General features: G+C 34.9%; 1 protein-coding gene across 1 annotated transcript in view; it reads left to right on the top strand.

Moving 5' to 3' along the window:
• DYNC2H1 (dynein, cytoplasmic 2, heavy chain 1) overlaps nt 1-26,207 on the top strand; it is a 157,499-nt gene that overhangs the window by 79,603 nt on the left and 51,689 nt on the right. The window contains exons 71-82 of the mRNA XM_009999379.1: nt 1,837-1,902; nt 4,079-4,129; nt 5,652-5,729; nt 6,997-7,128; nt 9,047-9,119; nt 11,656-11,816; nt 14,557-14,682; nt 15,569-15,679; nt 17,614-17,769; nt 20,060-20,135; nt 22,361-22,572; nt 24,240-24,344. Of these exons, the coding sequence (XP_009997681.1) occupies nt 1,837-1,902; nt 4,079-4,129; nt 5,652-5,729; nt 6,997-7,128; nt 9,047-9,119; nt 11,656-11,816; nt 14,557-14,682; nt 15,569-15,679; nt 17,614-17,769; nt 20,060-20,135; nt 22,361-22,572; nt 24,240-24,344 (1,347 nt within the window). The remainder of the gene's footprint in view (nt 1-1,836; nt 1,903-4,078; nt 4,130-5,651; nt 5,730-6,996; nt 7,129-9,046; nt 9,120-11,655; nt 11,817-14,556; nt 14,683-15,568; nt 15,680-17,613; nt 17,770-20,059; nt 20,136-22,360; nt 22,573-24,239; nt 24,345-26,207) is intronic.

Genomic DNA, 26,207 nt, shown 5'->3' on the forward strand with positions numbered 1-26,207 from the left:
CATTTCTGCACTTACCCAAAGCCAGTTTGAAGCAGCTGTGGCTCATATGAGTTGTGTTATATATGACCTCTTCATAGTTTCTGAAGTCAGCTATTCCAAGGGCAATTAAAACTAATTAGATTGTGGTCTCTGAGCCACATATGTCCCTTTATTCAGTCATCCATAATTCTGGATCCTAATCACCAAATTAATTATTAATTAATACATCTGTGTTATTTTGACATGCAGATGCAGTTGAAGTTACTTTCACTGCATGTGAGCAAGCTTCCCAAAGTTGATGAACATCTTGAATGCCCTAACTCCATGGTTTTTTTCTATATTGTTCTTATATCTATCTGTTTCTGAGCTGATGCGTCAGGCTAGTAAAAAGACATCTATTTGAGAAAACAGTAATAATAAAAAGAAAACAAAAATAATTTGCCCTCATGTACTTTTGGCCTCAAAAATATCACAGACATTGAGATGACAAAGCCAGTAAGCAGTAGAACAGTTCGTCTTGTCCATCTAATTAGTATTTCCTAGAGTATTTGGTCCTGTCTCTTCTGAAAAGTCCCATGCAATTAATTATTCAGTAATGTTCTTGATAATTTAATATTGTTCAGAGTGGTAATTCTCTGAAGCTAGGGATAATCAGAATGTCATTTGCGGTACACACATGGCGTGTTATGAGAAACCTCATTGTGGAAAATTCAAACAACATTGTCAAGAGTAGAATTGGTTTCTACAGGACTGCAGATGTGTTTATTAGCTGACTGAGATTCCTATGCATTGAAGACTTCACCCAATCCCAGGTGTCACTGTTTTTTGTTCTGTTCTTCTCTTTCTCCTGTGCTTTTTAGTTATGTTTCACTTTCTTGAAAAGAAGTGTTACTGCCTTCCTTGTGCTTACTTCAAATTTTAGTGAGAGAAAATGTGTATATACCTTCTGTTGTCTGGTAAAATACATCTTCCAGAATACAGCCAGACTTCGAAAATGGAAGGTGTCAGTCTAGGTTTCTGAGTCTTGATTTTCCAGAGTCCCAGCTTCCAGTTTTTCACATTGACTACATTACATAGTCAACTGTGCTTTCCAGCACAGCTTTGGTAAAACGAGAATCACAGAATCACAGAATGGTTTGGGTTGGAAGGGACCCAAGAAATAATCCAGTTCCAACCCCCTTGCATGGGCAGGGACACCTCTCACTAGATCAGGTTGCTCAGAGCCCCATCCAACCTGGTCTTCAACACTTCCAGGGATGGGGCTTCCACAAGTTCCCTGAGCAGTACAAAGTCCTATCCATAATCAGTGTAACACCACTGGAGTCATCTATGAATTTTTCTGTTTGTAGACATAGGAATCCCAGTTACAACATGCCCATATCCTTTTAAAAAAATACTGTCTTGAGTGTTTGCATCGTTTAATCTATGGTTTCAGTACAATCCTTATTCCTGGTGTATTGCTCCAGTGCTTAGAGACTGCTTGAAATTCAAGTGATGTGACAGACCTAAGAAAAGTCAGGTACAGGTTGTTTTTTGTTTTTTGGTTTTTTTCAAAATTGTGTTTCAAAAATTCACTATAAGATTTCGAGCATTTCCTCTGAATCCTTTAAAAATAATGGATTCTGTTTCATATGCTTGCTTTATTACAAGTACCTGTTTTTTGCAGGGTTTGGGCTAGTGTTTGTCTCTAATTTGCAGAGATGTGTACCAATTTTCAATTAGTTTAAGTGTCATGAAGTCACTACTGTGGAATTAGAGGTGTTTTTTTTAATGAAATGTTGTTACTTATAAAAAACACAAAACAGGAAGGTGACTCTTGATTAATATGTAAATACTTTCTTACTGCTTTTATTTCAGGCTGATCAGCTTATGTTTGCTCTACATTTTGTACGAGGAATGTACCCTGAACTTTTTCAAGAGAATGTAAGTGCTAGAGAAGAAAATCTCCAAGAGTTTTATTTAAACTTAATATGAAGAGTAAATGAGTAGATAAAATATTTTTGTTATGAAGTGTAAGACTCAGGATTTTAGATTATATGCTACTATTTTTCTATTATACTTTTGGATGTCAACATTATATTTATTAGATTCAAAGTGAAGATTACTGTAAGAAAGGTACGTAAGTGGTTGCATTTTAAATAGGAGTCTGAAAAAGATGTTTATAGAGGGTTCTTTTTGTTCTTTGTGGGCACTGTATTCATGTTTTTTGCCACCATGTGGCTGGATATTTATCCAGCCTTCCAGTTAACTACGATATTCCTTTATAAGTAAAGTTACATAAACACAGCCATTTCACTGTGACCAAGTGTGTTCCTTGCACATCGTGACTTGATATTGAAATGCAGAAAAGGCGCACAAGACCTAGGGAGAAATGTATATGTAAAAGTCTGATACTGCAACCTGCGGATGAAGACACTTAAAGTCTTCCTGGGAGGTGAAATAATGAAGCTTTGTGCATTTCAACTATTGATTCTCCAGTGTCAAAGAAATCCCTAGACCAATGATCATTAGTTTCTTCATCACAACAGTGTCTTCAAGAGTGCAGAGTGCAGAGAATGCCCTTCCTGTAGATTGTTCTCTGGCAAATTAAGTGTTGGATTCTTTATACTGTTGCTTATCTTGGAGGGGAGTGATGTACTTATCCTGGAATGGCTTATACTTTGATAGCATAGTGGGATGCAGTTGATAAAGGTTCAAACCACATTTAATAAAAATAACTGTCCATTCAATTTTCAGGCAAATGCTGCTCTATTAGCATTTTCAGAAAAAAACTGAGAGATGTCACGTGGCATTTTTGACAGTGTTCTGAATGAGACCCAATCTAAAAATGCCTAATTTATGGAGAATTTGCCTTTTATTTAGAGGCTACCCTATTCCCAGTAAAACTGCAGCAGAGCTGAAGTACTACTAACCCTTATTTTTACAGGGCAGCACACATCTCAGTAATAGCATGTTCCCATCTTTGGGTGTTAGACGATTCTTTTGCCCAATGTGGAGCTTCATAGTGAATTTCTATGTTTCTGGTAAAATGGTACTTTTAGTGGTGATTGAATTGGTAACTAAACTTTCAACACCTTTTAAAATTCATATGAGAATATTATCCTAGACTGTCTTTGCAGGAAACAGGAAAAAAACAGACCTGTCAGAAATGGAATTATTTTGATCATAAATGAATTTTGTGAAATAGGTCAGATAGTTTACCACTAAAATGGCTTTATTCTCTCCATCACCCTTACAGGCAGACTAGACTACCTGGCTGAGATGTAGATGGAAAAGTTGTAGCTGTCTAGTATGATGAAATTAATTCTGTGAAGTCCGCCTGTAGTTGAACAATATGCACTATTCTTAAATACTTATCTAATCTGTCTTAAAATTATTAAAAACTGTCTTCTTGGAAGTAAGTTTGTTAAAGACAACAGTAACACTCTAAATGTAAAAGTCAACCAACTAGTACTATTTGTTATGTAAAACTGCAATACTTATTAAGATTTTTTAGTATTTTTTCTTACCACCTTCAAATATAAGATTATGTAACTTCTAGCATGTTCTTAAATACTTATCTAATCTGTCTTAAATTTTTTAAAAACTGTCTTCTTGGATACAAATTCCAAGTCTAGAAGACTAGTTCATACAAAATTCAATTTAATGCGACTGAAGAATTAATTTCTATCTAATAACTAAATGTTTTGGATACTGTAACATGAAACACTATTGAAACATAGATTCTGTATTTAGGTGTTCTATGTGGGCTGCTGATGCCCAAACAGGTAGAATCTGTGTCCTTGCCAGCTACATGTGTTACTTCCTGCTCATTTGTAGTTAGGCAAACTAGGTGGGAGTTCTGGGTTCTGAAAAAGGATAGGGCTTGTCCTTTTGTCTCTTTTTCATATAAAGCACTGCAGTCACTTAGTTTGCATTCTACAAAAGGAATTTACATATTGGTAGTTCTACCTAGAGTTTGAAAAATGTATTAAAGCTCTTTCAGAATCTAAGACCTAATTTGTTTATCTTCCTGTTTTTCCTGCCTGCTACTACATAATAATCTTTATTCTCAAAAATGTATTGTGACTTGGCTGAGTTGTTCATTTATTCCCCTTAGGAATGGGAGACTTTTACAGGTGTCGTAATTGGAGATACCGTCAGAAAATCAGTAAGCCACATTTCTTTGTGCATTTTGAAACAAGAAACATGTACTTAAATCCTTAAAATTGTATTCCTACTATATTGTTTAATTATTGAATTAATACATTAAAGGAACAAATAACTTCTTCCATAGTAGTATCAAAATATAAACACTTGTTGAACATGACAACTAATTTTCTAATTTGCATTACTTTTTGCCTTTGATGATTGTACTTCTTCTATGTTTGTTACCAGGATTAAAATTTCATTTTTTTCAGTGGTATCTTTGAGAAGGTTTTAAGCCCTTTTCTGTGTTTCTTCAGTGTTTCTGAATCCATCTTTCTTCTGGTTTCATATATGAGTTCTTTTTTTTATGGATTGATGGAACTGTCCACACACCTTGCTAGCTTTGATGTGTTTTTTTCCCCAGCCTCAGAGTTCTACATCTGAAGATGCATTTATATATTTTCCCTGGTGACAGAGTTAGCTTAAGAAGCTTCTGTTCCATGCCTGACCAATCATGCCATAGTTTACTAAGTGCCTCTCAATTCTGTTGGATCTGTAGACTTTCAAAATCACTGTCCAACAAAAAAGAGTAGAGAAAAAAGCTAAGTTTTCCATAGTCTTATAGCTCTTCTTTGAACCAAGTATTTTAGCAAAGGTTTTGAAAGGTGTTTTTAGGAAAAACAAGCTCAGTCAGGAATCATGACCTCAATCTTTGCCTCTTTTTATACTAATCTCCTCCTTCATTGAGGGTCAGGATAGCTCATTTCTCTCAGGCTTAGCTGCAGTTTTCATCATTTACAATTACTTTTAACCTTTACCCTTGTGTAGATACATATCATGGTATCTTGCACATCCAGTGGTTCAAGACAATGACCACTGTGAATACCTTGTTTTTAGAATATCCATGACACCAGCTGTGTTCACATGAACCCTGATGTAAGTGGCAAGTCACTTAAAACACAATGTGTTACTCAGGTTTACTTAGGGGACTGATGACTCTACAAGTTTCGCATTTCAATGTGAATACAGAAGTCCTTCTTCCTGTTCATCCATCCCCAGTATCTAAGAAAATGAAAAATAGTGCTGTGGCCAAACTTTACCAGTGCAGAGATGTCTAGAAGTTACCCTTTGCCTAGTGAATTACCCCAGCATTCCCCACTGTGTGAAATATGTGCAACGGAGTTATTTTTTTAAGTCAGTTGCTCAGAGTGCATACACAGAAAGCCAGTCATTTAAGTCACTTGTTTTTAATGGAAAAGAAAACTGCTTAGGGTTTAATGAGTCATATAGATATTCAAAATGATAAAATATTTTCAGTCTCAGAAGCTTGAGCAAATGTTAATGCCAACAGTGTATCTTAAATGTAAATAATTTTTAGCTTTTGTTTTGTTATGCCATTTATGAACTTAGCAAAATGCCACAGAAAGGTTCCTGTTGTGAATGCTTTTTTATTAAAAACACAGGTTTTGCAATGTTATTATAGAGTACAGTGTTTTACAAAATTTTATGTAACTTACGTGTGTAATGTGATTTGCTTCAATAAGGATTCACAAAGAAGTGTTCGTGACCAGATTCCCTCTTGGATAGAACAGGACCGATCCTGGGCAGTAGCATCTTTGAAGGTATGCATCATGTGGTGGGTTGAATTCAACTTAAAAAGCCTTTGGTTTTAGTAAGACATCAGTTTGGATGTGAACACTCAAATATTTATTTTTCAGGTGGAAATATTTTATTTTAAACTGTAGTTTTGTCTTCCAGAAACTGGCTTACTACTCACTCACTTGAAAAAAAAACCAACACATTTTTTTTTTAAATTTCATTTCGTTTTTCTGAGCTTTTTAATGTACATCTCCACCCCATCTAACAAGTAATTTTGTATCTTTCTGAGATTAGAAAATACTGTAAGCCTAACAAAGGTAGGCTTACAATTTCTATAGGTAGAAGAATACACAGATTAAAAGTTGTGAAGGAAGTTGGAAGTTTCATGTTTCTTTTATGTAATGACTTTCACAAACTACTTTATATTGTATTAAAAATAATTAGCTTAATTGGAAAACTTGTTTTCTACTTCTCGGATTTCCATGCACAAGGTTAAAGGTGTATGAGAGTTAGTGATTGCTTAGGTCAAGACATCTCAAGCTAAAACAAAAAAACAGTTTCTGGCTTTGATTCATCCTGCAGTAATCAATGTTAAAGTCCTCTGATCCTGAAGGGAACTAAATGAAAATACTAGTCCCTGAAATTCTGTTTTAGGCTCTTCTTCTCCTGCATGTTGGTCAACAGAGAGAAGGAAAATCTTGACTGATCTTTGGCAAGAACTTCTGCTGCTAAATCCAGAGTTCATTATTTTTCAATTTCTCTTCACCAGGGATCAGAAACAAAAGCAATAATGGCATGGCAAGCATGATTGTTAGGGGTTTAAAAAAACAAACAAGGAAACAAACAAAGTGAATAACTGGATGAATCAGTAGCGTGCATTAATAGAAAAGGAATTTGGTGTTGTTTAAAGGCAAGGACTACAATAGGTTGGGCCCAAAGTTTAAAAGCAAAGAACCTAGAAATTTAAAACGAAAATACAGACTTGGCATTTCAAGGGAATAGGTGAAATGGTTAATCTGAAAACCTGCCCTTTTGTTCTTTGAGGATGAAACAGCATGATGTGATATGCAGAAGTATTTACAAGTTTGGGGTCATAGTGGTATTTGGAAATGAACTAAAATACACAATGTCCAAATGTTATGCCAGTTATGAATTTAGCAAAAAAACACATAACGATTCCTGTTGTCAATGCTTTTTTAAATTAAAAACACGGGGTTTGCAATCTTATTACAGAACACAGTGTTTTACAGAAGTTTATGTAATGTTAAATATGCATTATTTATTTGGTAGATTTCTCTCCCAGGTCTCTATGAGACACTTTGCTTTGAAGATGAAGGTCTGTGGCACACTTTTTCTCAGAGTTCTGTGTGTGAACAAGATTTCCCTTCTACTATTGTGAAAAGAATTTCCTTATTTCAGCAGGTAATCTTTTAATATTATATTATTTTAAAATAATTATTAGTTCAGTATGGAAAGGAAATTTTGCATCTTGGAAATTTAGACTTCAGGCCTGGTTGAATTATGAGCAATAGCAGTATATACATTGTCTTGCAACTTAACTAGTTTATTTAGTCTAAGGATTTTTTTCTTCTATAATACACATTTAGATCTCTCTAATCTGAGTCTAGTTTGTGTTGTGTACTGACTACAACTGAGAGCACCCTGTAAGGTAACAAGCTCATTATTATTCACAAAATTAATTTTATTAATAGGTATTAAATTTCTTTCATGGTTGCTTTGTTACTGCAGAATTTGTCAGCTTGTTGAGCATCATTACTTTAGTTAATCACTAAATGTGCAAATTCATACATTTAAAAACCACAAAATGCAGTAGCAACCACTGCTTTTTTAGAATAGTAGTAATGAAATAGCACTCTTCCTGAAAGCTTGGTGATTCAAGAACTCTTCAAGAATGCTGGAGAGGCAATTTGCTCCCTCCATCCAAGGATCCTTCTCCTCTGGAAGAGAAAAATGTCATCCCTCTTGTGTTTATAAAACAAAGGATGTCATTAATTACTTTCAAATTATGCTGTCACTTTTAATTTGAAGTCCATATAAAATAAAGTTCTGTACAAAGAAGGCATGGGGTAAAAAACAGTGTAGTTTCATGCTGATAGGTTTTTAAGGGCCTCTCTGTTTGGAGTTTTGGTGGAGGATGAGAATTTCTGAAATAGGACACATGGATTTAGGAACAAACTATTTTGGAAAGGAATTTGTTGGAGTCATACTTGATTTGATGAAACACAGAACAATTCTATGGATGCAATGTGTTGCCATCAAAAATCTGCATTTATAGGAATAGCACATTATGTATCTAGTGTCTTTCATAGAAAGTATTAAGAATGTTTCTGTTAATGAAATATACTGAAACTACCTGATTAGATTTATGTGATACTCATAAGTTAGTTTCTTTGAAATCGTATGTTAAGCTTAAAAATAGTGGAGTAGCACTTAGTGTAATCCCAAGCTTAAAAAGTAGTTCTTTCTTTAAAATGTGATGAAGTTACATTTTGCCTCCAAAACTAACAACAGATATTCTAGACTTGGAAACTTGAAAGTGATGTCAGGTTCAGAGTTGTGGTTTACAGGTCTGCAAGGGGGTGGGAGAAGGAGTGATGATTTTAACGAAGTTAAAGTTGCATTAGTTGCCTGCAGTTGCCTGCACTGAACATTTGTAGGAACTTAAAAAGAAGTAGCTGGGAGGGAAACTGCTAATTTAATTTGTATCTGAATTCATTAGCTGCTCATGTTATGTAGTCCTTTGAAAAACAGTAAAAGCATCAGCAGAAGTACAAGGTTTGAAAGTCAGAATGTCTCAGAAGAAGGAATTTAGATGTAAAACCCTAAAGGTGTGCTTTAACAGAGGAAGTTCTCTCAGAACTGATTATTTACATGTGTTACTGCACTGAAACCAATATCATTGTGTTCTAGTTTGGAAGTTACTGCCTAAATACATGTGTAGAACTTAGATTACCAAGATTACCTGTATGAAGCTATGTTTGCTTACCATCATTCTAGCTGCCCACTTAGCCACCTTTTTTCTAAACAATGTAGAAAGAGTCGAAGCTTAAAAATAGACATCAGATATAGATCTATCTTCTAATGCTATTAATAGGAGAAGCTACTTTAAAAAAAATTACATTAGATTATCTTGGAAATAAACAATATAACTGTATGTTCAGAGAAAATAACTTTGTTCTATGGAGTTTGAAGTTTAAAGAATTCAGAAGTTTAAAGTTTAGATGTTTAAAAAATTCAGCCTTCTCAGAAGAGTTTTTATTTTAAAGTTGTCACATTATACTTTATAAACTCATCTCCCCTGAATATATTTTATTTTAAGGTACTTGTGGTCCAGGCTGTCCGACCAGATAGGCTGCAGAGTGCCATGTCCCTTTTTGCATGTAAAACCCTAGGTAAGTTCTTTTTTCACCTTGGTGTTTCCAAGCAACAATTACATCTTTTTTAACCTATGTTTCTTTTTTTTTTTTAATAGTTTCTATGGAATCCCTTAATTTTATTATTTGATAATACACCGTAAATAGATTTGTTGATTTTGTTCTTGTAAAATATTGTAAAAAACTGCTTTTAAAATGGTTTGGTTTATGCTGTGTAATGATCTAAAATATAGATCTGTAAGATTATTTTAATTAATTTTTATCCGTGGAGTGATGAACAAAGGGAGATAGCTGGTTTTCTGTAAATTTTGCACTGCAGCGTTTTTCTTAAGACACAAATTTTCCAAGAAGTTTATTTCATTTAATGTCATCTTTAATTTAAAGAACATTAGGTTTGAGATTTTGTAAACTGGCTCTCAAAAGATTGTTTCATATTTTCAATCATTTTTGTCAGTCTTAATTTTATTATTTGATAATACACCGTAAATAGATTTGTTGATTTTGTTCTTGTAAAATATTGTAAAAAACTGCTTTTAAAATGGTTTGGTTTATGCTGTGTAATGATCTAAAATATAGATCTGTAAGATTATTTTAATTAATTTTTATCCGTGGAGTGATGAACAAAGGGAGATAGCTGGTTTTCTGTAAATTTTGCACTGCAGCGTTTTTCTTAAGACACAAATTTTCCAAGAAGTTTATTTCATTTAATGTCATCTTTAATTTAAAGAACATTAGGTTTGAGATTTTGTAAACTGGCTCTCAAAAGATTGTTTCATATTTTCAATCATTTTTGTCAGTCACTTGGGTTATAATACAGTATTTACATATACAGATGATTCAGAGTGCTTCAGTACTATGATTGTCTGTTTCATAGACTCATAGAATGGTTTGGGTTGGAAGGGACCATAAAGGTCACTAGATCTAACTCCCCTGCCATGGGCAGAGACACCTCCCAACTAAACCAGGTAGCTTAAAACCTCATCCAAACTGGCCTTGAACCACTTCCAGGGTTGGGGCATCTACAGCTTCTCTAGGCACACTGTTCTAGTGTCTCACCACCATACCTCTTCCTTGTGCTCCTCATCCACAAAAATATACATTTGATGTAGGATTTCCTAATTCCAGGCATAGTGCTGTCTTCCATTTTCAGCACTTCCATTTTCAACTCTTTCACAAAAATTAACTAAAATAAACATTTTTACCTTAGAGAATACTGTCATGTTCTACTTCCTGATATTTTTCTTTTATTGCTTTGAGTGACTCATGTAGCTTGAATTATTGCTGTAGTTATATAGTTATAAAGTTTTGTTTTTCTTCTTAGCTAATTTGTCTGTTTTCTTTCTTTTTTTCCTCCTACCAATATCTTAGCTATTTCCACTTATTACGTTAGTAAAGAGAATGTTAAATCTGGAGTAGCTTGTATTTGTGAAAAATGATACTACAAGCTCAGTTTGGAGGAATGACTAGAAAGCTGGTTGTTCTGAGCAGCTTTCAATCAAAGGGTAAGCTCTTTTCAGGCCTTCTGAAAGAGCATCCAGATTTGGCCAATACAGGATTCATTGAGAAACAGCTTGCAGATGTTTGTCAGACATTTTTGAGATTCTGAAAATTAAGAGTCCCTGAACAGTCTTCCTCTCTGAACATGCTTCAGTCCAGCATGGAGCAGCCCTACATTAATTTCACTGTCATTTTATGGATCTTCTAGGGTTTAGGGTTTACTGGCAGTGAGCAGCAAAACGCAAGGGAGCTGCCCATTTCAGTTGCCTTATGGCTTCAGTTTGTATAGTGATCTCTGCTCGTATTACTTCACACCTAACGAACATAAAATATTTTCCTATGTTAGTCTTGTTTAAATACTTTTTTAAAAAGTATTGATAGTGATTTTAGCTGTTTAGTTGCGTCTGTTAGAATCAGTACTCCAGGTGGAATCTCATGAGAGCAAAGTAGAGGGGGATGGATCACTTCCCTTGACCTGTTGGTCATGCTTCTTTTGGTGCAGTCCTGGATAAATTTCTCATTGATGCGTCAGAAGTTTGTGTTTAACACTGTTTATGATACACTGATGGACATATCTTTGGGCCTTGCCTATACTAGGTCAACATTCTAAGCATTTCAGTTGTATATCAAAGCAAATAATAGCCTAAAGTAATTGTAGTACCCAGAACTGTGTAAAGTCGAACTCTAATAATTAAGGCTCTCAGAACAATATAGGAGAGAACTTCTGCATGTGAAATTAGTTTTAGCAAATACCGTAGCTTCTCATAATCTTATATTCCAGGTCTTTTTGTGTGTTTCCTTGAAGACTGCACTCTAAATAATGACTGCAGTTTATATTTGTCAAGCTGGAAGTCCAGGCACTCTTTCACTGTCTTTTCCTTATCAATATAGGGTGCCTTCAACCTGCATATTGTAAGGATTTTTTTTCCCTTCATTGTACTTTTATGGTCTTGATTGAACAGAACTTTGACAGACATACTACCTCTAAAGTGGTTAATGAAGCACTCCATCCTACGTAGTCACTGTATTTCCATAGTAATTCTAATTCTAATTATAGGAATAAAAGAATTATCTCCACTGCCTCTGAATCTGAAACGTCTGTATAAAGAGACTCTGGAAATTGAGCCCATCTTGATAATTATTTCTCCTGGTGCTGATCCTTCTCAAGAGTTGCAAGAACTTGCCAGTGTTGAAAGAAATACTGAGTGCTACCATCAGGTCAGTCTTAGATAAGCATAATGATTAAAAACCACGATGAGTAAAATTTTACAGCAGTAGTACCTGTTTTACTTTTTTTTTTTTTTTTTTTTTTTTACAGGAATATAGTTTGTAAAAGCATATTTTGGTGTCTGTGTGTTTCTTTTCCCACCTGTCTTCTCACTTCTGATTCCATTGGCAAAATGAGTTGGAGAAGAGAGACACAATTAGTGATCCTCTCAGAAGCCGTGAAGGGCTTTCCTCCAATTTGGAAAATGAGAATGTAGATAGAGGAGAACAAAAGAGACTGAGAATACATGGTAAAAAATTAAGGGTTTTTTGTGTAATTGAAATATGAACAAAACCCACTGAAAAACTTTGTTATTTCCTCTGCTTATAGGACTTGTATATTTATTTCTACAACAGGAAACCTTAATCAGTATTTGTGAATACTTTGGTATTTTGTGAATTCCTGTAAAACATTTCGAGAAATTTTACAAGTTAGTGGTAACCTGTTAATTGTTGATGGGAGTTTCTGAACAGCACTCCTATATTTCAAGTCTTTTAAAAAAGGTGGGAAAGCCCTCAGATTTTAGGAATAGGCTTACAACTCTGAAATTATTTGGCCAGCCAGAATAACAACTTCTTCCCTGTATTGCATTTTCAGTTTATATTGCATAAACTGAACTGGGGAAAGATAATTACCCTTGAGTAGACTTCAGTCAGGAATTGTATTTTTAAGAAACTGGTTTATATTTTCCATGCCTGTTTCAAAACTGGATCTATGCAGAGGTGTTGAAAGCAACTTTTATTGTTTTATGAAGAAATCTACTGTAGCTATTAAATTCACAGAAAAATCTAGGTTGGAAGGTACTTCTGGAGATCATCTACTTCAACCATCTGCACAGCAGTGAGAGGTCCCAAATCCAAGGATGCTTGTAGATCTGGGAGACCTAGAAGGCCTGAGAGAAAGCCTCATCAGTGGAACATAAGACTGAAAGAGCATTGAGTACCTCAACCTTTTCCATGTGCCTTTTCACTGTGTGCCCTGCCCCATTGAGCGATGGGCTCACAGCTCTCCTTGGCTGGCTTTGGTTGACCAGAACCTTCCAGAACTCATGAAATGCAAAATACTGCCCCTGTGGAAGAAGAAACCCTTGCAATGATGCAGGCAATAGATTGACTGGCTGGGGAGGGACTCCGCTGAAAAGCACTGGAGGATTTTTGTAGATGACAGTCTGGACATGTTCCAGCATTGTGATGTGCCAGCAGAGAAGTCTTTGTGATGACCTAATAAAAGCCTTTCAATATCTACAAGAAGGTCACTAAAAAATGGCCCCCATATTCTTTGCAATCAGGCATTGTGGGAAGAAGAAATGTGCATAAGTTGTAATGAGATAGGTAAGGAGAAACTTTCACCATGAGAACAGTCAGACAGGTTTCCTGGTGCAGTCTTCATCCTTCAAGGTTCTCAAGAGTCCACTGGGCAAAGCCCTCAGCTCCTGGTCTGATCTTTCATAGCTGACCCAACTTTGAGCAAGAGATTGGACTAGAGACCTTCCAGAATCCATTGCAACTGAAATTACTCTATGATACAAGTGGTTTCCTAATATTCCTAATACACAGTGACAATATGCTTAATTCCTCTGTAAAACATCATTTCAGGGAAAGGCAGTTCTTACCTAGGTGATCACTGGTTAGCACGGAAATGGAAAATGTCAGGTTTAATGTTGCTTTTAAATAGTCCTTGAAATTGTTCCTTTCCTGGAATGTGCACTGATATAATATGTTTTTCCCATCAAATTGTAAAGATTTAGATTCCACTGCCAGCTTGTCTAGTGGTAAACATTTCAGAATGCGTATTTTTTACACTGCCACATAGCTTTTTGTGCTATAATAACCTTTACATGTTGGACTTCTAAAATGTAACATGGTATGGTGTTTGCTTAAAGCTAAGTAATCTGAAAGTTGTCCTGCCAATGAGAATATTTTGTTGTTAGTCTTTTTTCCTGCAGTTCCTCATGCAGTCTGAATAGTACATAGAAGGCGAAGAACAGACCACTGAATTTGTGTGGTGTACTGCCACATTGTCTGCTACTCTACATATAGTCTGACATCAATTTTTGCAGTAATTGTGCTGAAGAGCAAGTCCTTTATTTTCAATTTTCACTAATTTATCTGAAAATTCAGTTTTGGATCTTTGTACTTCCATTTGAAAATCCAAATTTATTTTAGCAGCAATGTGGTACTACAAAAAATGAAGACAAGACTGTTAAGCTACTCATATTTCCCAGCTGGAAAGAGAGCAGCCTTACTTTTTCACTCATCTTAATACGAAATTCAGTGTTTCTCTTCAAAGGAAATATTCCTAATTTACAAATAAAAGAAAACTTGTTCTCATTTATCTCATTTTTATTGTATCAGCATTTCTGCAGTAATATCATTAGTCACTGATATTTGAATTACTTCTGAGTTCCCAGGGAATGCCGTCACTATCACCAAGTGATATATGTTTTTTTCCATAAAAAGACTTAGGCCACGTTACTTCTTAAGAAACTCTAGTTAGATAAGTTGCAAAGAAAAAACTTAGGTTTTCCTTAATTTTTTCCCTACTTTAGTAGCCTATCACATTAGAGAAAATTCTGGTTATCTTTAGCACACCTTCTGTTTTACATATGCACTCCAAATTGGAAACAGTTTTGTATTTAGCTGTTAAATGAGGTATGATAAATTCCTGATACAACTGTATCTGTCATTTCAGATTGCAATGGGCCAAGGCCAAGCTGACCTGGCTATTCAGACTTTAAAAGAATGTGCACACAATGGAGAATGGCTGTGTTTAAAGAACCTACATCTTGTTACTTCTTGGCTTCCTGTATTGGAAAAGGTGAGGGTAACTAAAGAATGTATTTGAAACTAGACAAGATTAGGATGAAACATTTCTGAAGCATTTCAGGCATTTCCATGGTGATGTTTAGAATTCCAAGAACTTTTAAATAAACATTTGCAGTTTTCTCTGTCATGAATAGGGTGAAACACTTGAGATCTAAGCAACTCTTTCTTTTGTATAAACACTTTAATTGTCATACAATGCAGAGTATTTCCTCCACAGTTCAGCTATGAAAGCTCCTGTTAGGAATTCTAGTACTAGGATTTTCTTTTAAGTAGTTCTTGTTTCTTAAATGTAGTTTGTATCTAAGTCACCAGGAGGCTTCTGCTAATTTGAAATTAAAATGTTGAATGTCTTATGGAAACACACTTATAGCATATAAATTAACCACCTTGCTACCTAAATCACAGTGGCTGTACATGTATTTAACTGTGAAATCCACAAAACAAAGTAACTTAAAGAAAGAAAGGTGGTGGGGAATTCCTATCAGTAGCTGTACAGTTGTTGAAAGTCTTTGAGGTCCTTTGTTGATATGCAGCCCACATTCCAAACCTTCATCATTTGACACATAGCCTTCTGGTGTTTTTCTTTTCTTAAAAGAAGTAATGAACTGCTGTGTATTTTTATGTTCTGAATTTAGGATTTGAAAAGGAGGGGCAAATATTTTGACACAGCTGGGACGAACTTTCAACTTGAGTACAGTGAGCATATGGAATGTAGAGACAACACATCTTGAACTATAGTCTTTTGAATAACCTTACTGGGACAGCTAAAGAATTTTTAGACAAGTCTAACTTTCCAATTTGTGTATTAAGATTTTGCAAAGATGGTTCTGTATATAAAATAACCCAAACCCTACTTCAATATAACATCTCTTTAACAGGAACTGAATACATTACAGCCTCAACCCAGCTTTCGCCTTTGGCTTACTACTGAAGTTCATCCAAAATTTACTCCAATTTTGCTTCAGTCAAGTCTGAAAATAACTTACGAAGTAAGACCTCTTTGGAAAGCTGTTCTTACATGTTTACAAGGAATTAACCTAGATGTATAGTATACTATGTGTTTAGGTAGAAGACAGTTTAGAAATGTGGATTATGTATATAACAGCTTTTGCTTTATATTTCAATTTTATGTCATACAAAAAATGCCATGAATTGACCTTGAAAGATTTTCACTCATAATTTGTAATGTCTGTATGGAAATTTGCAGACACTGTGCTTTACAGGGAAGGGCTGTAAAATTTTCCAGATAAAATTTTCCACTTGAAAGTGTGAAGGGAAAATAAATTTACCTGGGGGAAGTATTTGTTCTGTTTTGTGCTCCGAATTCTTTTATGCACTTAATGACTTTTTCTTAGAAGCAAAAATCCACCTGGGTGCTGGAATGTAGGCAAAAAATAAGGAGTTCATCCTTCTTAATTAATGTTCTCATTTAAAGATCACATAATCACACTTTCCCCTCCTTATTTTTCTTGTTGGTCCTATAGCTTTATATTCTCTGGACCCTTGCAATAAAAATGTCTCCCTCCCATACAGCAGAATATACAGTTAAGGGCTTTTATGAAAAAATTAGAGCTTTGCTTTCCAAATGGCTCAAATCTTAGAAATAACTGGGACCATGCTCTTCCAACTTGTTGGAAAGTACTCTAATTATTAATGCATTTATACATTAATGTCCATTATGGAAATAATTATTAGGGGTGCTGATAACTCTTCTGGTGGTTGTGGAGTATGGAGATGTTGCCTACAGCTCAGCCTTGAACCTCTGATCTTTTAGATCCCAATGTTGTTGACTTTTAAAAAGGCAAAGTTGTTACATTTTTATATTGACTGCAGGTATTTTTAAACTTCTGGGTTATCTTCTTGCTCATACTGGCATTTTTAGTGGTACAGAAACCACAATGTGTAGGATGGTCACATTTCTTCTAGATTCTTGAAGTTACTGTTCCCACTCTCTTTGGAATGATTGGAACTTCTCACTGATTCAATGATCTAAACCCTTTTGTTACCTTTTCATTTGTATTAAATATATTGTTACTGTGAAAGGGCAGTGATAGCCAGTGACTTGGCTAATTGATTATTGTATGCTTGTGGTATGCCCCTTAACTATTACCAATTAAGATACAGATATTTTAAAAAGATAATTAATTGAGTATAGTATTTTGCAATTACTTGTCACAAGTGTGCATATGCAAGATATGCAACTATGGCAATCTGAGGGAAACATTAACAACCAGTATTGTTTAAAAGAAAGAGCATTCTTAAAAATATAAAAATATTATTTAAATATCTTAAAAATCTGTTTGCCTTCACACTTGTAAATAATTTGCAAATGGCTGAGTATCTAATTGGTTTGCTTTATTTTAAACATTGTGATATTTGTTATTATATACACTTTAGCTGCAGTTATTCCTATTGGTTCTGAACATTACCTGCCTCTAAATCAGAGAACTGGCATTTTATCATACATGTATGTACTGTATCTATATATACTGTGTGTATATACTGTATATAACAAAGTGTAGTGATGGCATAAGGTGAGTTGGCACCAATCAGAAACAATAATTGGTAGTTGAGCTTGTAAAATCAGAAGAAAGGTTATTTTTTGTTTTAAATTAATTTACTTTTATGCTTACATATTCTGATAGAGCACTATTCTTTGCCTAAGTTCTTTTAGTGTAGTTCACTCCTCCTATGAGTTGGTAATTGTCACAATTTCCTTCAGTATGTTTGAGTTCTTTTTAGAATAACATCATCCTGGTTTTAGGCCATTTGCTACAAGCAGATTGTCTTCTTGTTAAATTTTGTTTTATTAAGTACTTTTTGCAGTTTCATTATGTTATAAATCGTAAGTCAGAATTTAAGAAAATAGAATATCAAGGTGTCAGGTTTTTTGTCTAGAACAGTGTTTTTCCTTCCAATGCAGGCTCCTCCAGGCCTCAAAAAGAATCTCTTGAGAACCTATGAATCTTGGACACCAGAGCAAATAAATAAAAAGGGAAATTTGTCCCAAGCTCATTCTCTCTTTTGTTTAGCATGGTTTCATGCTGTATGTCAAGAAAGAAGAAATTATATTCCCCAGGTAATGTTTTATTTTTTTTTAATTACTCCCTTGTATTAACATTTATATTTGGAAGTATTTTTCATCACGTATATGTTGGGTCATCCTCAGAGGTGAGAAAAACTTCAATACTTCTGTGCTTGCCTTTGTTATTATTTCTAAATTCACTGCAAAATAAGATCTTGGTAGCCTAAATTCCAGTCCCTCTGAAAACTGCTTGTGTCTGCATGGAGTTATTTTGTGAACTGAGTGCTGATACTAATACAGGAATGACACTGTCCCGTGGAAAATATTCTGTGAATCCTGTTTGCTTGGGACAGGAAAGAATATTTTGGAAACATACATGATTGAATGGAAGACATGAGAAAAGAGACTCTTCGGTTTGAAGGAGCAGATGACATTGTCTATTTATTCTGAATACAAACCCTGTACAAGAGATGGAAGAAGAAGGGAATTTCTTGTGAGGATTATAGTGGTTTTCAGGGACAGTCATGTGTTTTATCCTTAGATAATTTTTTTGTTCAAAGTAAGCATTTCTTTCTGGCTGTGGATACTTAAACAGGAAAAAAATAAACCCAACCAATAAAACTTCTATGCCTTGTTTATTTTATTTAGACTAGGGATGACATTAACCTGTCATCGAGCTTTGACCAGCAGAGCTTAGAATGCTTGAGAGCTTTTTGGTAGTTTTGACTTTGTGTTTTAAAAGTTTGTTTGCCTCTTGCAGTAACAGACTGAATATGGTGTTCAAGAAGTAGAATAGGTGAAAATGCTTAAAAGTACTGATCTGACACACATGAACTCTCATTTGGCCTCGTTCATATCTGTGTTCATTTACCACCAGCTTTCTGAGTGACACAAGATAGGATTACTGATTTCTCCTTAATTCCACTGTAACTGTGTTTGTATCCTCTGAAGTTTTAGTGATGGTTTTAGATTTTGCTTCAGATTCCCTAGCGTTGCTGGACTGCAATCAATGCCAGCTAGAATCTCTTGATGCATTTCAGGTTGTTTTGGGTCCACATACAGATTTGTCAAAATTAATACATGAACATTGTTGAGCGACTGTGGCATCTTCCCAGTTTATGACCTTCAGGGTAACTGGCTGATTGATTGTGTTCTGTGGAGCCACTGCAATCTTGACCTGAGAGTGTGTCCATCTCACTGGATATGTGCATGTTATCTGACACATTTGCCCTTTCTCATCATGAGTCATGTGCACCTGTTCCTATGATGTGATCCATATGCACAGGTACAGCCATAAGAATACACAGAAACAGGAGATACCTTTGAGATCGGTGTTTCCTAAGTTCTGTATCATAAATCAATATTTACTTATTCTCTTACATTGAATTTTTTTGGTGAGAATTGCATGCACATTACATATTAATGCTTTATAAAGAATAGTGCCACCAAGAACAGAAAGGGGTACAAACTGAGAACTATTAAAATATGCATATGTTGGTCAGCATTTTGACTGTAATAGTAGCAGTAATTGCTTTTCTTACGATTTTTTCAGTCAGTAGAGAAGTTACATGAAGTAAGTTAGCCAGGCTTTTTTCTGTGATGTCCAGTGATAGGACAAGGGGCAATGGATGCAAACTGGAGCATAGGAGGTTCCATGTGAATATCAGGAAGAACTTCTTTACTGTGAGAATGACAGAGCACTGGAACAGGCTGCCCAGAGAGGCTGTGGAGTCTCCTTCTCTGGAGACATTCAAAACCCGCCTAGACAAGTTCCTGTGTGATGTGCTCTGGGTGATCCTGCTCTGGCAGGGGGGTTGGACTAGATGATCTTTCGAGGTCCCTTCCAACCACTAGGATTCTGTGATTCTGTGTGATTCTATGATTCTGTAAGTAGTAAGAGAATGAAAGTATAATGTGGACTGTTTTTCTGAATGTTTGAAGAATCAAACTTATTTAAGAAAATCCAAAGGAAATAGAAATATGAAAAGGCCCTCAGAAATAAATTCATAATTCAACCTGTGTTCTAGTCACAAATATCTACAAGTTTTAGTTGTAGTAAATGCTGTTAGGAAATAAAGTAAATTCAAGTTTATATTCCTCATAGTCAATGGATTCTAATTTGTGTAAGTATTTAAAATTAAATGCACTGGTATCACTGGTTTTTTTTTTAATACTTCCTTCACTGAGTGTTTTTAAAGATGCTCTTTAGACAATTTAGGTTGCCTCTTTTTTTCATTCAGTATTAAGTATTATACAGTATTCATCAACTACATAACCTTTGTATGTTATTTCATTATTATCACTGTGAGACTAATTACATTATTTGGATTTCTTTTAATGGTAGGGTTGGACCAAGTTTTATGAATTTTCTTTATCTGACCTCCGTGCTGGTTTTGACATTATTGATGGACTCTTTGAGGGTAAGTCCCTTCTTAAGGAAAGATTTCCCACCTCTGTAGCATAACCCTTCTGAATGTCTCTCATTTAAAATGTTTAGAATATCAAAAACCGTCACAGTAATTTTAGTAAATTGGTTACTTTGCATGATCATTTTGTTTGGAATGGGGCCATCTTGTTTAAAGGCTGCTTTGGAGGCATTCAGATTTTACGTTTAAATCTTCATTGAAACATTTTCATGAATATAAATATATGAGAAAGTAGTTAGGTAGTTGCTTCACTATGGGAAGTAGTCTCACTCTGGATTAGCTGTGCTTATGCTAATTAAGCTTTTCTGGATATAGACCCAGACTTTATGTCTGTATTAGTGAACTGATAAGGGCTGGACACAGGCTCAAAACTATTCTGTTATCAGGTTATTTTTTCCTATATTTGGCTTACCCAGACTGGCTGTCGCAAGCCGGTACTGGGAGCTACCGGCTGTCAGGTGCTTTTGTGACTCCCCTTCCCGATGTGGAGGGGTTTTTGTGTAAGATCGAGAGTCACACGTGGCACTCGCCTCTCACAGAGGAACGGCTGCTGTGGGACCATATTTCAGGGTGGTAGTTAGAATGTACACCCCCACCACACTCAGAAGTTGCCTCTAAAACGAAGGTTTGCTCCACAAACTAATCGGTTTGTTAAGGTTAACAAAAACTGAGGGATGATGTTTAGGGAAAATGCAAATGTAAATGGCTACCAGGGATATAAATATGTATATAGTGAGAAGATGTCCTTTAGGGAGGCAATGCAAAAGGTCGAGGTGCTTTTAAGGGCCAGGGCTCTGGACCCCGGCACACTCAGCGCTGAGGCTCAGGCTGGACCCAGAGCAGGCAGGCGAGGCAGGCAGGGTCCCAGCACCAGTGTCTGCAGTAGGGGGGTGTCCCACGCAGAAAGTGTTCGAACGGGCCTCAGGGAGGAGGGAAGGGCCCACCTGCTGCATTAGCTGCCTTTGATACCCCTGTGACCCACCTGTCCAGTCAGTGTCACTGTCCAGAGCCAATGAGCGTCCATGAGCCCCAAGTTAGGGTGGTGTCCACCAGGGGCACAGGATGGCTTGTCGCTCATCCTTTCTGTCCCGTTGTTTTGGGTTCAGATGTCCTTGAGAAGCAAGTCTGTTTTAGTCTGTGAGCAGGGAATAATCAGGAGAGGCCTTCGCTGGCTTAAAAGGCATTTTGTTTAGACTTATGTGGGGAACAAAAGAACAGTTTCACACACTGGCATTCTTGTAGGCAGTGACAAGGCATCATTTATCAGATACCAGAGCCTGGAGACTCTTTCTGATAGGCAGCAGGTAGTTTAGTTCAGGGCAAAAGAGAGTTTAGCTGTAAGGGTGCAAGATGGCACCTGTGCCATCTCACCTGGAGTTCAAATGAGACCTGTACTGTTTTACCATTAGTACAGATGTTGCATGAAGAGCTTTATCTTTCTACAATGCTCAGATAAGAGTGGAGATGCTGCAAGGCTTATGACCAGTGATTAAAACTAGAAAGGGTGAATCATAATTCTGTTTTAGGGAGGATGGATAAACCAATGATTTATTGTGCCAAGAACTATTCTGCTTAACTTCTTGAATCCAGAGGAATAAATAGGAAATGCAGGAGTGCCTTGAAGATAAAGTCTTCTGTCTCCATTCCTTCCCAGGGTGACCTCCCTCAGATATTGAATAAGTGAATTTAATATGAGTAATTTCTTCAAATTGAAACTCACTGTTAGATAGAACCCACTTCTTTGTTCTGTTAAGTAGTGTTGTAATTTCCTAATATTATTTAATATTTAAAAAAAAAAGTAAAACTCTTCACATTTTGTATGTTTTGTTGGTAATTTTTTTTTTTTTTAAAGTAAGAACTTCTACTAAAGAAAGAACATGGGAAATTCTTTTTATTTATGACACATAATTACAATTTTGACAGCATAATGTCTGAAATGCATACAAGCACTTGGTTCATCTACAATAAAAAGCGCTTCAAGACTGAAGTCATATTTCTAATCGCTCTTTTTGAACCACACTAACTGTTTGTTTTATCAATTATAAAAATTTGTATTGAAGTTTCTGCAACTTTTAGTATTTGGTAATATAGAAGAAAAAAGTTAGAAATTATTTTGTGGGTTTTTTTTTTATTTCACTGAAAATCTGAAGTACCAGTAAAAAAATGCTTATAATGCAGTGCTATCCATTGATACAAAACTAATTCTTATTAATTTGTAGGTTCCAAAGGTTTTCAGTGGGAATTTGTGCATGGCTTGTTTGAAAATGCAATTTATGGAGGCCGTGTAGATAATTACTTCGACATGAGGGTTCTTCGGTCCTACTTGAAGCAGCTTTTCAATTCACAAATCATTGGCAATTTAAATGCCAGAGGCAAGAAGATGAGTGGTTTCCCATATTCTATCTCTTTGCCGAATTCCTGCAGTATTCTGGTAGGTACACAACTTCTGTCAGAAACTAAAACAAGTTGTTTTCAGTAATTATTTTTGGAAATAATTCCACAAAGAAAACCAGAGTTACAATCCAAAGGATACTTCTGTTTAATGAAGACTTATTTTGTTTGGAGCACTAATTCTTCAGTTGTCTGAACTATATTAAGTTATCTGAACTATTATTAAGTAAAATAAATTGGCTAAATTTATGATGAAGAAGTATATAGTTACATTTTTATATAACTTAGTCTATTAATAGTATTTTTGCACAGACTGCTAAGCATTCTTAACTTCTGGATGAAATATGAAAATGGGTGTATGACATTTTATTTGGAGAGAAATATGGATTATCATTCTTTAATATCCCTTTAGTTTAAACAAGAGGGAATTCAACAGAGTCTAAAGAACCGATCTCTTATCCTTCCACATACCATTGTTGTTGTCACTAATATAAAGATTCACTTGCATTCATCTCTAATATGAGTTAATATAAATGCAATTATGTCAGTTACAATAATTTGCTGTAGTTTGGCATTCTCTACCTGGATTCTTACTGTTTAGCTTTTGGGTTTGTTTTTCTAGTTGAAATATAATGGTTGTTTTCTATAGATGTGTTAAATTAATATCATAAAGAAGGAAGGAATAAATAAATAAGACTGGTCTATATTCTTGTTGATAATATGGTCAAATAGATTAACCTTTTTTCTTGCCTGCAATTAATTTAATATATTTGAATTTCTTATGATTATATGAGAGTTGATTCTTTCCTGTCTTAAATATTTTCCTACAATTACTTTTGTCTTGAATACGAATAGTAAAATGAACTTTGATAACTTATGTTAGTTGGAGTAAAATCTCTTACTAAATAGTGTTCCCTCAGAGTTTAGTGTAGAGGTCTGCTGCTTTTGTTATCTCTAAAGTGAAATTCCTTGTCAAAGTAAGTTGTGAGCACCTGGAACATACTCCTCTGAGCGAAGGACAGTAGTGCACACGATATAAAACAACAGGGTGCAGCCAGACTTTGAAATGGTCAATATTTTTGCCTTTAAAGCCACAATAAAAGAGACATCCAGCACCACTGCTCTACCTTTATCCGAAAGGACTCTTTCTGTTTTGTACAAGAGCAGCATCACTAATGGCTATTGCACAATAACCACTACTGATGCTATCCTGCGTCTCCAGTGATTGTGCAAACATATTTTTACCTAAACAATTTAAATTTCTTTAAGTGATATCATAGATTTAAACTGAAGGGAGGAAGAGAGTGTTCTTCATTTTATAAATAGGTATTATACTCTATAATTCACATTCTGAGTGCTATTTTTTTTTCATTTTTCTATATTCTCATTAATTTACTTTTGAATTTCAATAGAAGTATTTTAACTACTTTTCAGAAACAGTGTATTCTTCAGTTGATAGCATCAATATAATTAGAATTGCTTTTTGCTCTGTTAGAGTGGAAACACTATGTAAAAGAAGATAGCTTTTTATAAATAAAATTAAGACATTTATAAAAAAGATTACCAGGATATGTCATGTGTTACATACTTCTTTTAATCTTTGTGTTTGCAGTACACTTAATTAAATTCTTTTCAGCATATACTCTTAATTTCAAGAACTGAATAAAAAGCTCCTTCAGTTATGTTTATTCTTTGCTACCAATGCAGGATTATCGTAGTATTATTGAAAGCCTTCCAGAAGATGATAAACCTGACTTTTTTGGCCTGCCTGCTAATATTGCTCGTTCATCACAACGTATGATCAGTTCCCAGGTAAAATTACATTTTTTGGTGATCTCTGAATCTTTTCTGCATCCAGCATAAGCTAGAGAACCCAACCACCTGTTCAGAAATATGTCCTTTCATAAAAAAGAGTAAATTGAGAGTTTTTGGAATATATTGAGTTCTACCTGTAGAATATTTTAATATAAAACCAATTATCTTTAGTTGAAAATATAAACAAATAATTATTGAAAATTTTACAATAATATAATTCAGTTCACGTTGAAGAGTAACCACGTATATAAGTAGTTTCATTAAATCAATTAACACTCTTAATATAACTCCTGTCAATGGCATAGTTCTTAGAGCTGCTGTTCACAGCAAGTTAAGTTTTTAGTTTAGGTCACCAAATTCTAATACAATAAATTGACAGATAAAATATGCGTAACATTTTATGCTTTTTCTGAAAGAGAAATTCTCACTATAGTCAGAGTTCTATCTTTGCTATTAAAAATGTAAAATTTTGAAAGAAAAAGTTGTTCTTGTGGATAATAGCATATAATACTTATGTGTATCATCACGAAATGCTCAACATAATTAAAAGTAAGTTCCAGGGGTTTTGTAGGTGTTAGTTTAAAAATTCACTAATTTGAAATATTTCCATTACTGCTTTAGCTGTAAGATAAGGCAGATGGCTACATCATAGCCAGGAGTGCTCAGCAATCATTTAATTGCAGTCTGGTCCGGATTTGAATGTATGTTAAATGTGTGAGCATGCTGTTATCTTAGTGCTGGAAAAATGAGGAATGATCAAACATTTTTCACCTGTTCCAGACTTGTATGTAGAACTCTCAGCTTGGGTGAGTGACCTGGGTTACCCATTATGCTGAGTACTTTAAATGGCAGAGTTAGGGCAGCTATTCAATGTCTGTCTTGTTCTCCTCATAACTATTGACACTTTAAAAAAGGAAAAGATGGAGTGATTTGAACTCTTTATGTCTTCATCATCAATATGTATTGTTTTGTGTATTGGACAAAGCTTTTAATTGCTTATGGATTGTCTGGTCCAACCTTTCTTGGAAAAATCAATTGGAAGTTCCATATAATTTGAATTAAAAGACTTAGAATTACATTTTTTTTTAAAGTTATCTAATTGTTTGCTCATGCTCTCCTAAAAGGGGCTCCAGGCAGACACTTTTTATTGGTGTAAGACCTTTCAGCTGTTAACAAATAAAAGAAAAAAGAAGAAAAAAAAGAAAAAAAGAAAAAGCCTTTGAGTATTGATTGCGTTGGTTGAATATCAAATATAGTACTGATACATGTGTTTAAATCAATAGCTGTATTGTCAAATTGTTTTATTATTAGCACATTAAATTGTAAAGCTATGTAAGGACAAATCAGTACGATGAGGGTGCATAGGGTAATATGCTGAGCTCAAGAATTCCTCTATTGCAAAGCCAAAAAATGCATCAAAGCTTAATGTAGCTCTGTTTGTTTTTGTCTAAAAATCTTTTACATAAACATAAACTTGAAATGTTTTTGTTTCTGTCAGACACACTGTAGACTGATGATTATTTTATTTAGTTCAGCTATGCTTACATAGCTCCTTATGAGCTGCAGTTGTTAAAAATGCTAGTATTGGGAAACAAGTCCTTAGTTAACCTCCACAAAATCAGAACAGATTCAGAGTTCCTGTGTGATGGGAAATAGGTAATGAACACACTTACTTGCAGACTTACACTCTGTTGAATGGGTCTGTCATGGCATTGATTAAAATTTATAAATGGTGGATTATAATCTTTAAAATATGAGACTGTTGTGGTTACAATTCCATGAGATGCTTCTTTGTTATTCAGGAGATTTCCTCATCATTCCAATAGTCTGTGAAACTTCTATTAAGTCTTAGGCAATTGA

Source organism: Chaetura pelagica, unplaced genomic scaffold (assembly GCF_000747805.2).
Source record: "Chaetura pelagica isolate M959 unplaced genomic scaffold, ChaPel_1.0 scaffold85, whole genome shotgun sequence".
Taxonomy (NCBI): domain Eukaryota; kingdom Metazoa; phylum Chordata; class Aves; order Apodiformes; family Apodidae; genus Chaetura; species Chaetura pelagica.